The sequence below is a fragment of the Ursus americanus genome, chromosome 2, assembly GCF_024610735.1.
Source record: "Ursus americanus isolate L20-20 chromosome 2, mUrsAme1.1.p, whole genome shotgun sequence".
NCBI lineage: Eukaryota > Metazoa > Chordata > Mammalia > Carnivora > Ursidae > Ursus > Ursus americanus.
Window position 1 is genome coordinate 10261193 of NC_142128.1, and position 12452 is coordinate 10273644.

At 55.4% G+C, this 12452-nt stretch overlaps 1 protein-coding gene across 5 annotated transcripts in view; it reads left to right on the forward strand.

The window, feature by feature from the left end:
- Window positions 1-12452, forward strand: part of CLIP2 (CAP-Gly domain containing linker protein 2) — a 71312-nt gene that overhangs the window by 34823 nt on the left and 24037 nt on the right. For all 5 annotated transcript variants that reach the window (XM_087868226.1, XM_045786164.2, XM_087868234.1 and 2 more), the window contains 3 exons: window positions 9154-9278; window positions 10766-10979; window positions 11745-11942. In XM_087868226.1, coding sequence (XP_087724352.1) covers window positions 9154-9278; window positions 10766-10979; window positions 11745-11942 — 537 coding nt within the window. The remainder of the gene's footprint in view (window positions 1-9153; window positions 9279-10765; window positions 10980-11744; window positions 11943-12452) is intronic.

Sequence of the window (12452 nt, forward strand, 5' to 3'; positions counted from 1 at the left end):
GGGTGGCAACGGGACGACAGGACGGGGTCTTGTCTAGGGTGGCCCCCCCCCAGAACCACAGTGTTGGGAAGGAGAGAATAACGCATGGGACAGTCTCAGAAGGGGGTCAGTGGGCTGGGGTGAGGAGCCAGTGGTGGTTAGTCAGCTGGGGGGAGAGGTCCCTGTGTTTGTCAGCGAATCTTCCTGGGGGACAGCGGTGACCACATGGCTAGAGCTCCAAGGCTGAGTGGGGAAAGGATTGCAGGGCTCCGGGGTCCCATTGTGGGGACCGCAGGAGGGTATGCTGCCTGGGATTCTCCCCCTCTCCCCCCCGAGAACCTCATGTAAGGCCGAGGTTCCCCTTGAGGCTCCTGGGAAGAGCATTTGGGCTGGGGCAGGGGGACGAGAGGAAATGTTTATGCTCATTGCCTTGTTGAATCCTCAAGCCCACACTGTGATATAATTTTATCCCCACTTTGTGGATGGAGAAACTGAGGCTCAGAGAAGTTCAAGAACTTGTGTAGCAACTTGGCTAAGATGCAAACCAGAACCCGAAGCCCGCCTTCCTGAGTTGCTCTACCCTGTGATCTGTCTGGGGTCTGCCCCCCGCCCCTGGTGGGGAGCGAGGCCAGACCTGGCCCCCAACCTCCAGCAGCTTGCGGTCCATCAGGGGATAGAGAATGTGATCCGTGTGATTGCAGACATCAGTGTTTCCTTATGGGTCTGGGTAAGCGCCATGAGGAATCACAAGGCTCTGAGAGCCCCTCACGGACGCTTGACCTGGTGGTGGGCATCCCCAAGGCCCTGTGTTAGGACAGAGATGCAGGGGATGGACTAGAGAAACAGAAGCGTAGGGAGGGCTGAGCCGGCAGCAAGGGAGCTGGGGAAGGACGGTGCCCATGAGGCTGGTGCGTGCGGACCCTGCAGAGCTGGGCCCGGGGTGGAGGGGGTTTGCTCTGTGCAGCAGCGTGAGCAGATCCGTGCTTTAAGCTCATCTTGCTGCTTCCTGGGGACAGGATGGGAGAGGGCAGGAGTGAAGAAGGGGAGGGTCCGGGAGCTGCTGTGGTACAGGGGAGGCTGGACTCTCAGGGTCTGGTTAGTGTCATGTGAGTGCCCTGGGTGTGGTCTGTGACCTCTTTGGAGGAGGAAGCAGAGGCTCAGGGGGTTATTGGCTAGCTCTGGTTGGTCACCGGGCTGGGGGAGCAGGGAGGTTGAACCCCAGTTTGATCCTGTCTGGAATTCCCTTTGCACCTGCTCCCCCTTCAGGGAGTGGGAACTGGATGTGCAGGGCAGGACAGGGGTCATCCAAGCCTGCACGATGTGGGCATTGCTCTAGAAGGGTCCGCCAGGCCCTAGCCCATCAGCAGGGCTGGCAGCAGCCAGAGCAGATGGGCCCTGTTGACTTCCCACTGCTTTCTTGAGGGCGTCCCTCACCCTGGGCCCTGGGCCCAGCACTTTCTGGACCTAGTCCTTTTGGGTCCTGCCTGCTGCCTTAGAAGATGGGAATTATCCTCCCATTTTACAGATGAGAAAACTGAGCTCAGCCCTGGATCACACAGCCAGGAGGTGATAGACCGTTCATTCCTCTATTTATACTTATAACTGTGACTGCCCTAGAAACAGGATATCCTTGGATTCTGGGTGGGGAGAAGAACTTGAACATGGGGTTTGTTTCTGCCAAGAGAGTGGAGCCCCATGTGCCCCCCCCATCCCACTCTAGTCTGCAGCTTCTCTAGGGTTAGTCCTGTGGCCCATTCCCCAGCTCACTGCCAGGATCCAGCTGCCTTGACCGACCCCTGACCTTGCTGCTTCTCCCCTGTGCCTGCTATAAACACCTGCTACTTCACCTTCCTGTCCCTGCCCCGCCCTCTAAAAAATCATATGCTGGATGTGGGTGACTACAGAGGCCGGAACTTATTTGAGGACAGGAACTCTAGGAAAAACAATACCCCCCAAAATACTGCTTTGCAAATTTTCTAACTCGTGTGATCCTGTAAATACATTATCAGGGTCTTTCCCGGGGACTTGGAAGCGGCAAGTGTAGAAGCAGTTAGCTTCACACCTGCTTCTGAACTGGGTCAAAGGCATGAGTGGTATGTACGTTCATTAAGTCGCACTGCTTTTCAAAGGTACCTATGGATCCTGGTTTCCCTGGGGCCTCAGTGCTACCTCCTGAGGTCCATGTACTAGTTAAGACCTCCTTGGTCTCCCTGCACTCTCCCCCAGGTCCCAGCACCCCAGAGGCGCCCATCTCACCTAGGATATAATCCACCTGCTTTCCCGTGGCCCCCAGCCCCTTGTGACCCACCTGCCCACCGTCGGATGACCCGGTTTCCCTCCCTCCATCCTGGCCGGGCCCCCAGCTGCACCTGCCTACTCTCCTTTCCTCCGGTGTCCCAGGCTGGTTCCTGCGCTTGGGGACACTGTCCCCCAGGGCTTCCCACAGCTTGCTGTCCCCCTTCCGCTACGCTCTGCGCCATGGGCTCTGCCCCGAGATAGAGGCCTAACCCCTGCCAACCACCTGGGTTCAGAGCATTAATTCACTTCCTCCCCCACCGCTTATTTCCTGCCACGGCCGGGAGCCCCACATGGCTGTATCCCCAGTGCCTACGACAGAGCCTGGTGCCAGGAAGGCACTGGAACGTACCTGTTGGTTGAATGACTCAGGGCCCCGTGGGTGGTCCTGAGCCAGTGAGGCACCAGGAGCACCATGTTGGGGTTCCACAAACTAGGTGAACCCCAACTTCCACTCACTGGCTGTTGTTCAGCTCGGCAGCCGTGGACGCTGTCAGAGAGGACCACCTCTGTCCCCTCCACTCCCCAAGAGCCCCCCATCTCCCCGGCCAGCCTTCTTCCTGCCAGCACCCCCGTCCCTGCTTCTGCACCCCCCCCCCCGCCGGCACCCTGGCAGGTGCCACTCCCATGAGCCCCTTGCTGTACCATCAGCAGCCCTGCGAGGGGGGCCATCTTGCCCCCACGTCCTGACGGCAGAACTGGACGGCTCTGGGGCCCTGTCCTCTCACCCTGATCAGTGGCAGAAGCGGGCGTTTTAAGTGAGTCACCAGTTTTGACTTCCTCAGAGGAAAGTCCCTGAGAAACAGATGAACTCAGCCTGCCCCCCCACCATGGCTCCGTGAGACCCCGGACCTAGCGGGTGCTTGGCCCAGGCCGGCAGGGACTCTGGGCCCTGACAACCCACAGGAGGTGGAGGAGGGCTGGGACTCCTCCCTCGGGAGGCTGGGGCTTGGAGGCTGGGGCCGGGTGGCTGCGAGCCAGGCGGTCTCTTAGCAGCATCAGGAGCTCTCACGCGGTAGGTGAGGGGATAAATGAACTGTCCCATCCAGACAAGAAAATGTTCTTTGAGGCTGTCAAGATAGGAGCTATCAGGGGGCGCCTGGGGGGCTCCGTCGGTGAAGCGTCTGCCTTCGGCTCAGGTCATGAGCTCAGGGTCCTGGGATTGAACCCCACATCGGGCTCCGTGCGCAGTGAGGAGCCTGCTTCTCCCTCTCCCTCTGCCCCCCACCTTGCTTGTTCTCTCTCTTTCTCTCAAATGAATAAAAGCTTCAAAAAAAAAAATATAGGAGCTATCAAGCCATGAAAAGAAAGACAGGTGGGAACCTTAAATGTAGATGGCTCAGTGACAGAAGCGCATCTGAAAAGGCTTCACACGGTGCTTTGATTCCAACTACTGACATTCTAGAAAAGCCAGACTCAGAGGGTCGAGGGTCGAAAGATCAGTGGTTGCTAGGGGTTGGGGGAAGGGCGGTTGAGCAGGTGCGGCACAGAGGGGTTTTAGGGCAGTGAGGCGACTCCGGAGGGTCCGGTGAGGGTGGATGCTTGTCATCATACAGTTGTCAAAAGCCCCAGGACGTCCACCACCACGCTGAACCCTGATGTCAGCTGTGGGCTTCGGTTCTTAATCACGTGTCAGTCCTGGCTCCTTGCTGTAACCCAGGTACCACGCCAACGCCAGGGGTTAAGAAGCGGGGACAGTGGAGGGAAGGAGGCGAGCGGCTATTATGGGAACGTTCTGTGTTTTCTGGTCACGTTTTCTATAAACCTGAAATCGGTACAGAAAAGTCCATTCATTTTTTAGGAAATTAAATACTAAGTAAATAAACTAAGGAAAGATTAGAACATAATAAATAAAAGAGAGGACGCAGATCCTTAGTCTGAAGAGTGGAGTCCTGGTGAGTGATCACTGCAGCATCTCCAGGGCCCTCGGGGCTAAGGTTGTGCTGACCTGGGTGGAGGGGTCAGCGCCACACCCATCCCCTCTGGAAGCCTTTCCACTGTTTCTTCCCTTGCTCCCATCTCTGAGCGGATACCTGCCTGGCTCCGTCCTGCTGTAGGAGGAGGGAGGGACAAGGGAAGGATTGGGGTCCAGAGGCTGCTGAGGACTGAGGGTGAAGAAGAGCCTCCCTGGGCCAGCCAGGGGTTGGTAATGCACTTCTAGCCACAGACCCCCACTTGGGGGGGAGGGTCCAAGACAGTGGGGCGTGGTCATTGTGCCCAGCCAGGATTGAAGAAGCAGCAGAGTAAAGCCCACCGGGCTCTGCCACTCACTGACCACTCTGAACCTCAGTCTCTTCATCTGGGAGTGGGGTAACGCTGCCCCCCTCACAGAGTTGGGAGGTTTAGAATTCGTGTCTTCGTTATGGTTGGTACACAGTCCGTGCGGGAGCGGAGTGGAGATTTGATTCGCGAGCTGGTCCACAGGAGGCCCACTGAGTGGGCATCAGAGGAGGGAGCCTTTAGCTTCAGGCAAAAGCCGCAGATAAACACACGCGTTTGCTTTCGCTTTTTCCTGAACCTGCCCCAGAACGACAGGGAAGGGAGTTTTTTTAAAGCCTCGAGGACAAAGAGAACAAGAGAGGGGACAGCAACAATGACAGCAGAGACCCAGGGCAGCCAAGTCCATAGGCAGCAGCCAGAAAAGCAGAGAAGCAATCAATGTTCCCCTCAGCAAGCCGAGGCTCAGGAGTTGGCTGCGCGGTGGCCTCTGGAAATGGGGCTGATGTTGGGTCCAGAGACGGGAGAATTGGCTGAAAACTCCCCCGACTTCCCATCCCTGCCCCACTCTGCCCAGTGACCGTCCCTCCTGCAGACGCCTCGGACAGATGCTTCATCTCCTGAGCCGGCCGGCGGCGGCGGGGGGTAATCCCAGGCAGGCTGGATTTAAAAAGGAGGATTCGGGGCGCCTGGGTGGCACAGCGGTTAAGCATCTGCCTTGGGCTCAGGGCGTGATCCCGGCGTTATGGGATCGAGCCCCACATCAGGCTCCTCCGCTATGAGCCTGCTTCTTCCTCTCCCACTCCCCCTGCTTGTGTTCCCTCTCTCGCTGGCTGTCTCTGTCAAATAAATAAATAAAATCTTTAAAAAAATAAAAAAAATAAAAATAAATAAAAAATAAAAAGGAGGATTCCAGGACCATTTGGATCCTGAAGGCTGAGCCCCTTTCCCGGCTGGCTGCTTCTAGAACTCTGGCTGCCAAGCCCGTGCCCTCCTCAGCGGCCACGCAGAAGCCTTGTGGGGGACAGTGGCCGGTCGTCTGGGAAAGTAGAGAAGGTCACACAGGCATGAAATCTGAACAGAACACCACTGAATATATGAGGGTGACGCTTCAGTGCACAGAAGAGCTCTGGGAAATGAAAAACATCTGATTACGCATCTAAGAACCTGCACAGAAGTCTTAGAAGAGGAATTTAAGGAAATTTCCCAGAAAGCAGAACCAAAAGACAGCTGGAAACAGGAGAGAAGATAAAACTCTCAGAGGACCTGTCCAGCGGGTCCAACTTCCAAATGCAGTGGTTCTAGAAAGAGAACACAGGAAAGGGAGGGTGGAAGTCAAGTAAGGAATGCAGGGAAGTTTCCCGGGATGGACAAGGGTTTCTTGGTTAGAGGGGCCCTCGGGAGCGCAGGAAAGGGGTTGGAAGAGGCTCCCACCAACGCACCTCGCTGTGTGTCTGCGTAACCCTGGGACAGAGAGCGAGTCCTACAGGTCTCCGGAGCGGGCAGATGGGCTCTCCTGAAGGATCAGGACTCAGATGGACTTGGAACGTCTCAACAGCAGCCCTGGAAGATGGGAGGCTTTGAAATCCTAAAGGAAGGGACCCGGCCAAACTCACTCAAGAGCGAGGGGAAGCAAGTGTTCACACAACAACTTGTATACGGATGTTCCCAGCAACTTTATTCACACCAACCAGAAAAGTGGAGACCTCCCAAACGTCCATGGGTGGATACACGGACAAACAAAATATGATGTCATCCATACGCTGGAATTTTATTTGGCCATAAAAAGGAATATTGCTGATGAATGATACGGATGCTAATAAACATGGGGGAACCTTGCAAACGCTACGCAAATGGAAGAAAACTGGACCCAAAGGGTCACATACTGGTGATTCCATCGATGGAAAACACCCGGAATAAGGCAGTATAAAGAGACAGAAAGTACAAGAGTAGATGCCAGGAGCTGGGGGTGGGGGTCTGCTCCTGGGCACGGGGTTTCTTTTTGGGGGTGATGAAAATGTCCCAGGATCAGATCGCAGTGACGGTTGCAAACTGAAAGCCACTGACTTGTACCCTTTAAACTGGTTAAAATGGTGAATTTGATGTTACCTGAATTTTGACCTCGATTGAGCCAAAGCGAGGCTAGCGTAAAAACAATGTCCGAAATGCAAAGGTTCAAGGAGTTTATTTCTTCCTGCACCTTTTCTTAAAAATAAGGAAGTGGACTGAGAAAAGAGTAAGTAAGCCAAAATAAGGAAGTAAACCAAGAAAACTGGAAGACCTAGGATCCAGGAAGCGGGGTCCAAGCCAGGAGAGAGGCGAAGGGACTCTTCACGGCGATGGTGATGGGAGACCTGGGGCGGGTGGCCTCACAGTGGGTCACGTGGCTGCAGAAAGGTCTTCTTCAGAAAGAACTTGATGGAATTCCCCATCCCTTTCCCAGTTGAGAAAGTTCGGGGTGGAACTCGTCTTAAGTCCGTAAAAGCTAGGCAAGCGAACGATCACAAAAGTCTGTGGTTATCTGGAGGGGAGAATTTGTGCCGGAAAGGAGAAGCACCTGCAGCCTCCCATACTCAGCCACGAACAATATTTACTTAATCTCCAGAACGGTAAACCCGGAATCCGATCAAAATGGAGACGCCGCTTGGAAAGGGGGCAGAGTTGGGACGTGTGTGCGCGCACGCGTGAGGCAGTGATGAAGGGGGAGCTGACGCCTCCCCTTCCTTGATGGGAAGTGGGGGGGGGTCACCCAAAATTCAGAAATGAAGAAATAGCACTGTAAGTGTTAGAAATAAGGAGGCCAACACCGAAAAATTCAGCTTAGAAAGTTGAAATGTTGGGGCGCCTGGGTGGCACAGCGGTTAAGCGTCTGCCTTCGGCTCAGGGCGTGATCCCGGCGTTATGGGATCGAGCCCCATATCAGGCTCTTCCGCTATGACCCTGCTTCTTCCTCTCCCACTCCCCTGCTTGTGTTCCCTCTCTCGCTGGCTGTCTCTATCTCTGTCGAATAAATAAATAAAATCTTTAAAAAAAAAAAAAAGAAAGAAAGTTGAAATGTTTGCTTCTGGAGTGAGGTAGAGAAACTTCTAGGGCTTTTTGTTTTGTAAAAAAAAATATTTATTTATTTATTTTTGCGCAAGAGAGCGCACACAAGCTGAGGGGAGGAGCAGAGGGAGAAGCAGACTCCACGCTGAGCAGGGAGCCCGACAGAGGGGCTCGATCCCAGGACCCCGGGATCACGACCTGAGCTGAAGACAGACGCTTAACTGGCTGAGCCAGCCAGGCGCCCGTCTAGGGCTTTTTAAAGCTTTGGAAGTATTTGACTCTTGAACCTCCAGGGGGTGAGGGGTGCCAACCCCCTGCACAATCAAAAATTCGCGTGTTAACTCTTGACTCCCTAAAAACCTAAGTACTGATAGCCTACTGTTGATGGGAAAGCCTTATTGATAGCATAAGCAGTCGATTAATGCATATTTTGTATGTTACGTGTGTTATGTACCGTCTTCTTAGAATAAAGTAAGCTAGAGGAAAGAAAATGTTAGTATGAAAGTCATAAGGAAAAGACATTCACAGTACCGTATTTATCCAAAAAATCCCCATGGAAGTGGACCCACATGGCTCAAACCTGTGTTGCTCAGGGGCCCACTATGTATATAGAGGAATGTCACACTTATTGGCCTGTCCTTTGAGGGTTTTTTCGAATTATGGCAAAACACACGGAAAATTGACTTTTTTTTTTTTTTAAAGATTTCATTTATTTATTTGAGAGAGAGAGAGAACATGAGCTGGGGCAGAGGGAAAGGGAGAAGCAGGTTCCCCGCTGAGCAGGGAGCCCGACGTGGTGCTTGATTCCAGGATCCCGGGATCATGACCTGAGCCAAAGGCAGACGCTTAACTGACTGAGCCGCCCAGGCACCCCTCAAATTGACCTTCTAACCATCCTTAAATATACCTTTCCGTAGTGTTAAGTGCATTCACGTTGCTGTACCCCCGATCCACGGGTCTTCTTCATCTTGCAAAACTCAAACTCGATTCCCATTAAACAACTCCAGATTTCCCCATCCCTCCAGCCCCTGGCAACCACCAAAAACCATTTTTAAAGATAAAGTCGGGGCGCCTGGGTGGCACAGCGGTTAAGCGTCTGCCTTAGGCTCAGGGCGTGATCCCGGCGTTATGGGATCGAGCCCCACATCAGGCTCCTCCGCTATGAGCCTGCTTCTTCCTCTCCCACTCCCCCTGCTTGTGTTCCCTCTCTCGCTGGCTGTCTCTATCCTGTCGAATGAATAAATAAAAAAATCTTTAAAAAAAAAAAGATAAAGTTGATTGACGCTTTAGTATGTGGCAGACAGTGCTCAAAAGTACTTAATCCTGGGGGAGAGAAAGAAAACAATGCTTTATACAGATGAAGACGCTGAAGCTCAGAGAGGTCAGGTAACTTGCCCAAGCTCACACAGCTTGTACGTGGCAGAGTTTCAGTGCAAGTCTGTCTGTCTCCAAAGCTCTTGCATGGGACGATATCCCTCCCCACTGCCCTTGGGCCCCTCCTCCTCCTCACCCCTACCTTCCCTGTCCCTTGCACACTGGAAGGGAGAGATGGGATGTGCCCGTCTCTGCCTGGGCCCACTGCATCCTCTGGACCTGAGTCTGTCTGTGTGCCAACAGGTTGGCGGGACGAAGACTGGCGTGGTGCGGTACGTGGGGGAGACAGACTTTGCCAAGGGCGAGTGGTGCGGCGTGGAGCTGGACGAGCCCCTTGGGAAGAACGATGGGGCGGTGGCGGGCACCAGGTATGGTGGACTTCCCCCGGGGCACCTGGGAGGGGCTCCTCTTCAGCTGGGGTAGATGCGGGGGCTGGGGCTGGGGCATCTGACGAAGCTGGTGTTGAGGCTCTGGGTAGCTGAGCCAGACGTGATGGTGGAGGTACTGCCACCTTCCTTCTGGCTGAGGAATAGCATCCCCATTTTACAGATGAGAGAACAGAGGCCAGAGAGGTCATTGCTCAAGGTCACGCAGAGTCACAGGCAAGTGCTAGGAGAGTCGTTGGTTCTGGGTTCCCGCTTCCATGCCACATGTGACTATGTGGGGCAGGAGCCGTGGAAACGAGAGGGAGGGGTCCCTGGAGTCCCCCTGGGTGACACAGGAAATATTCTGACACTGTCCAGTGCCCTACAGCCAGGGGTGGGGTCACTGCAGGGCTCCAGGTCTCTCGAGGGACCTGGCTGCCGGGAAGGCTGGGTTGGGAGGGTGCAAGGCTGGGCCCGGGGTGTGAGGTTCTGGGTGAGCAGTGTCTGGGAGGGGCATGAAGCTAAGGCCTGGCGGCCCCACTGCCCGCACCGGCTGTCGCTAGGCGGCCCAGGTGAGGCTGTGACTGCTCTGGAAAGGAGGGTCACTGTGGTTCAGGCCAAGCCCCCAGGGAGGAGCCAGACCTCACCCAGCTCTCGCAGGGAAGCAGGCTTTTTGCTTCTGCCATAGGCTTGAGGAAGGACTGCTACGCAGGGGGGCACGGTCCTAGCAAAGACCTTCTTCCTGCAGGGAGAGGCGGGATGGGGGCACTTTCAAGGCGAGGCAGGAACTGGACAGGACCGGCTGCCCTGTCCCCCGTGGAATCTATGCCCAGAGAGGTTTTGAGAGAAGATAGTCCTGAGTTCCCATGACAACACTGTGCCTTCCTGTTCACAAGATGCGTGTTTCTTTCAGCTCACTCCTGCCTTCAGAATTTGGGGGCAGGTGGGGCAGCAGCTCCTTTAGGCTTCGGTTGCTCCCCGCTGGGAGCTCTGTGGTCAGTAGGGTTCCCTGGGTCTGGGGTGACCCAGGGGCAGTCATGAGAGTGGGGGCTGCAGATAGGGCTGGGGGGGCCTCTGAATGGTGTGTGGGAGCCACGCCCAGAAGACTGGTGGGTTCAGTCCTGGCATTGCCATTTAACCAGCTGTGTGACTGCAGGCAAGTTCCTTAACCTCTCTGAGCCTGTTATCTCCTCATCTGTGAAATGTGGGTAAGAATAGAGTGGCTGGGGGATAGAAATGAGCACTCCCATAAAGGGACCGGCACAGAGTGGGTGCTGGGTAACTGTTATAACCCCTGACCCCTCCTAAAAATGCCCAATGTCTTGTTATGGCCGCAGAGAATCTCAGGCCCTATTCACTTGTGTTCCGTTTCTGGGAGTCCCATCTACTCGTTGTGGGGTGAGGGTGTTAGCCTCTGTGCTAGGGGAGGCTAGGGGCAGCTCGGGACCGTGAGCCGTGACAGCGGTGTGGGTCTCTCCTGCCTCCCCCAGGTACTTCCAGTGCCCACCCAAGTTTGGTCTCTTCGCGCCCATCCACAAGGTAATCCGCATCGGCTTCCCGTCCACCAGCCCGGCCAAGGCCAAGAAGACCAAGCGCATGGCCATGGGGGTCTCGGCACTGACCCACAGCCCCAGCAGTTCCTCCATCAGCTCAGTCAGCTCTGTGGCCTCCTCCGTGGGGGGCCGGCCCAGCCGCAGCGGACTGGTGAGGGGGGAGCCGCGGAGGAGTACCCTGGTGTGGGGGGGGGGGCAGGGGGTACGTAGGGACAGAAGGATCCGGGTGTCCCGGTCTCCCCTGACTTGAACTGGTCCCAGGTATCCCTCCATGGGGTTTTTTAACAAAGGTGAAAGCGTAGGGACCCCCAGCCGGCTCAGTCAGTGGTGTGTACAGACTCTTGATCTCAGGGTCACGAGTTCAGTACCCACATTGGGCATAGAACTTACTTAAGAAAGAAAAATATAGATGAAAGTTGATATCTTTTACTAGGAAAGATTGATCCTTTTACATTTCTTGTTATTTTTATATTACCTATTTGTCAGTAGCCTAACCCCTTTCCTGGGAGTTAAGGAGGGGCCTACGGATACAGGACAGGCGATACGGGTGGGAGGCAGGTGTAGGGCAGGGAATTCAAGGTTGCCACAGGCACCCTGGGTGAGGGGAGAAGGCGAGGCTGCCCTGCTGGGCACAGGGCCTTCTGTGCAAGCTGAGTGTAGGTTGGGAGTCTAGGATGCATGCAGAGAAAGGGGCCCAGGTGAGGGAGTCCACCTGAGCCCGGGTGCTGTGACTCTCAGGGGTCGTGACTCTGAGAGCCGGGAGTTCCCTGCATCTTGAATGTCACGATCCCCCCAATGGAGAGCGTCTAGGGCACCGGCAGGGAGGAGCAGGCCCCTGGGAGGCGAGGCGCTCGAGCTGCTGTCAGGATGGTGCCCCAGATCCCTGAGTCTCGCCTGCGCCCGCGCCTTCCCGCAGCTCACGGAGACCTCCTCGCGCTATGCCCGCAAGATATCGGGCACGACGGCCTTGCAAGAGGCGCTAAAGGAGAAGCAGCAGCACATCGAGCAGCTGCTGGCCGAGCGGGACCTGGAGCGGGCCGAGGTGGCCAAGGCCACGAGCCACATCTGCGAAGTGGAGAAGGAGATCGCCCTACTCAAGGCCCAGCACGAGCAGGTGGCTGGGCCGGCGGGGTGGGGGTTGGGGCGGGGGTTATCCAGAGGGCACCAGCGGCGCCCCCCCCCCCCCCCCGGGTCAGCCTGCGGGCCGCCCTCACGCATAGAATCCTAAGACCTCTCTTCCTCCTCCTGATGGATCTGGAGCCTGGCTCTTTCGTGCTTATTCCTACTTAACTAGAGTGGGACCATTTTCTAGGTCATGGAAAATTCTTGCCTGTTTTTGCGGCTGCGTGGCCATCTTTCACGGGCTGTGTCCTTACCGACGTGGCCAGTCCCCTGCGGTGGTTCAAGTTATTTCCAATTACTCACATTGTCTAAATATACTCACGTACACATTTTTTGGTCTACACCCGTCCATGTTTCAGATCATGCTTTCAAGTAGAACGGGGTGTTGGGTTTCAGGGCAGTGAGGCCTCGCCTGTTGACTTGGGTCTGCTGCTGTCACTCGCTTCTCTTCCCTGATGGAGATGTTTGTCTCCTATGTGACAGATCCTTCCTGGGTCCCCAC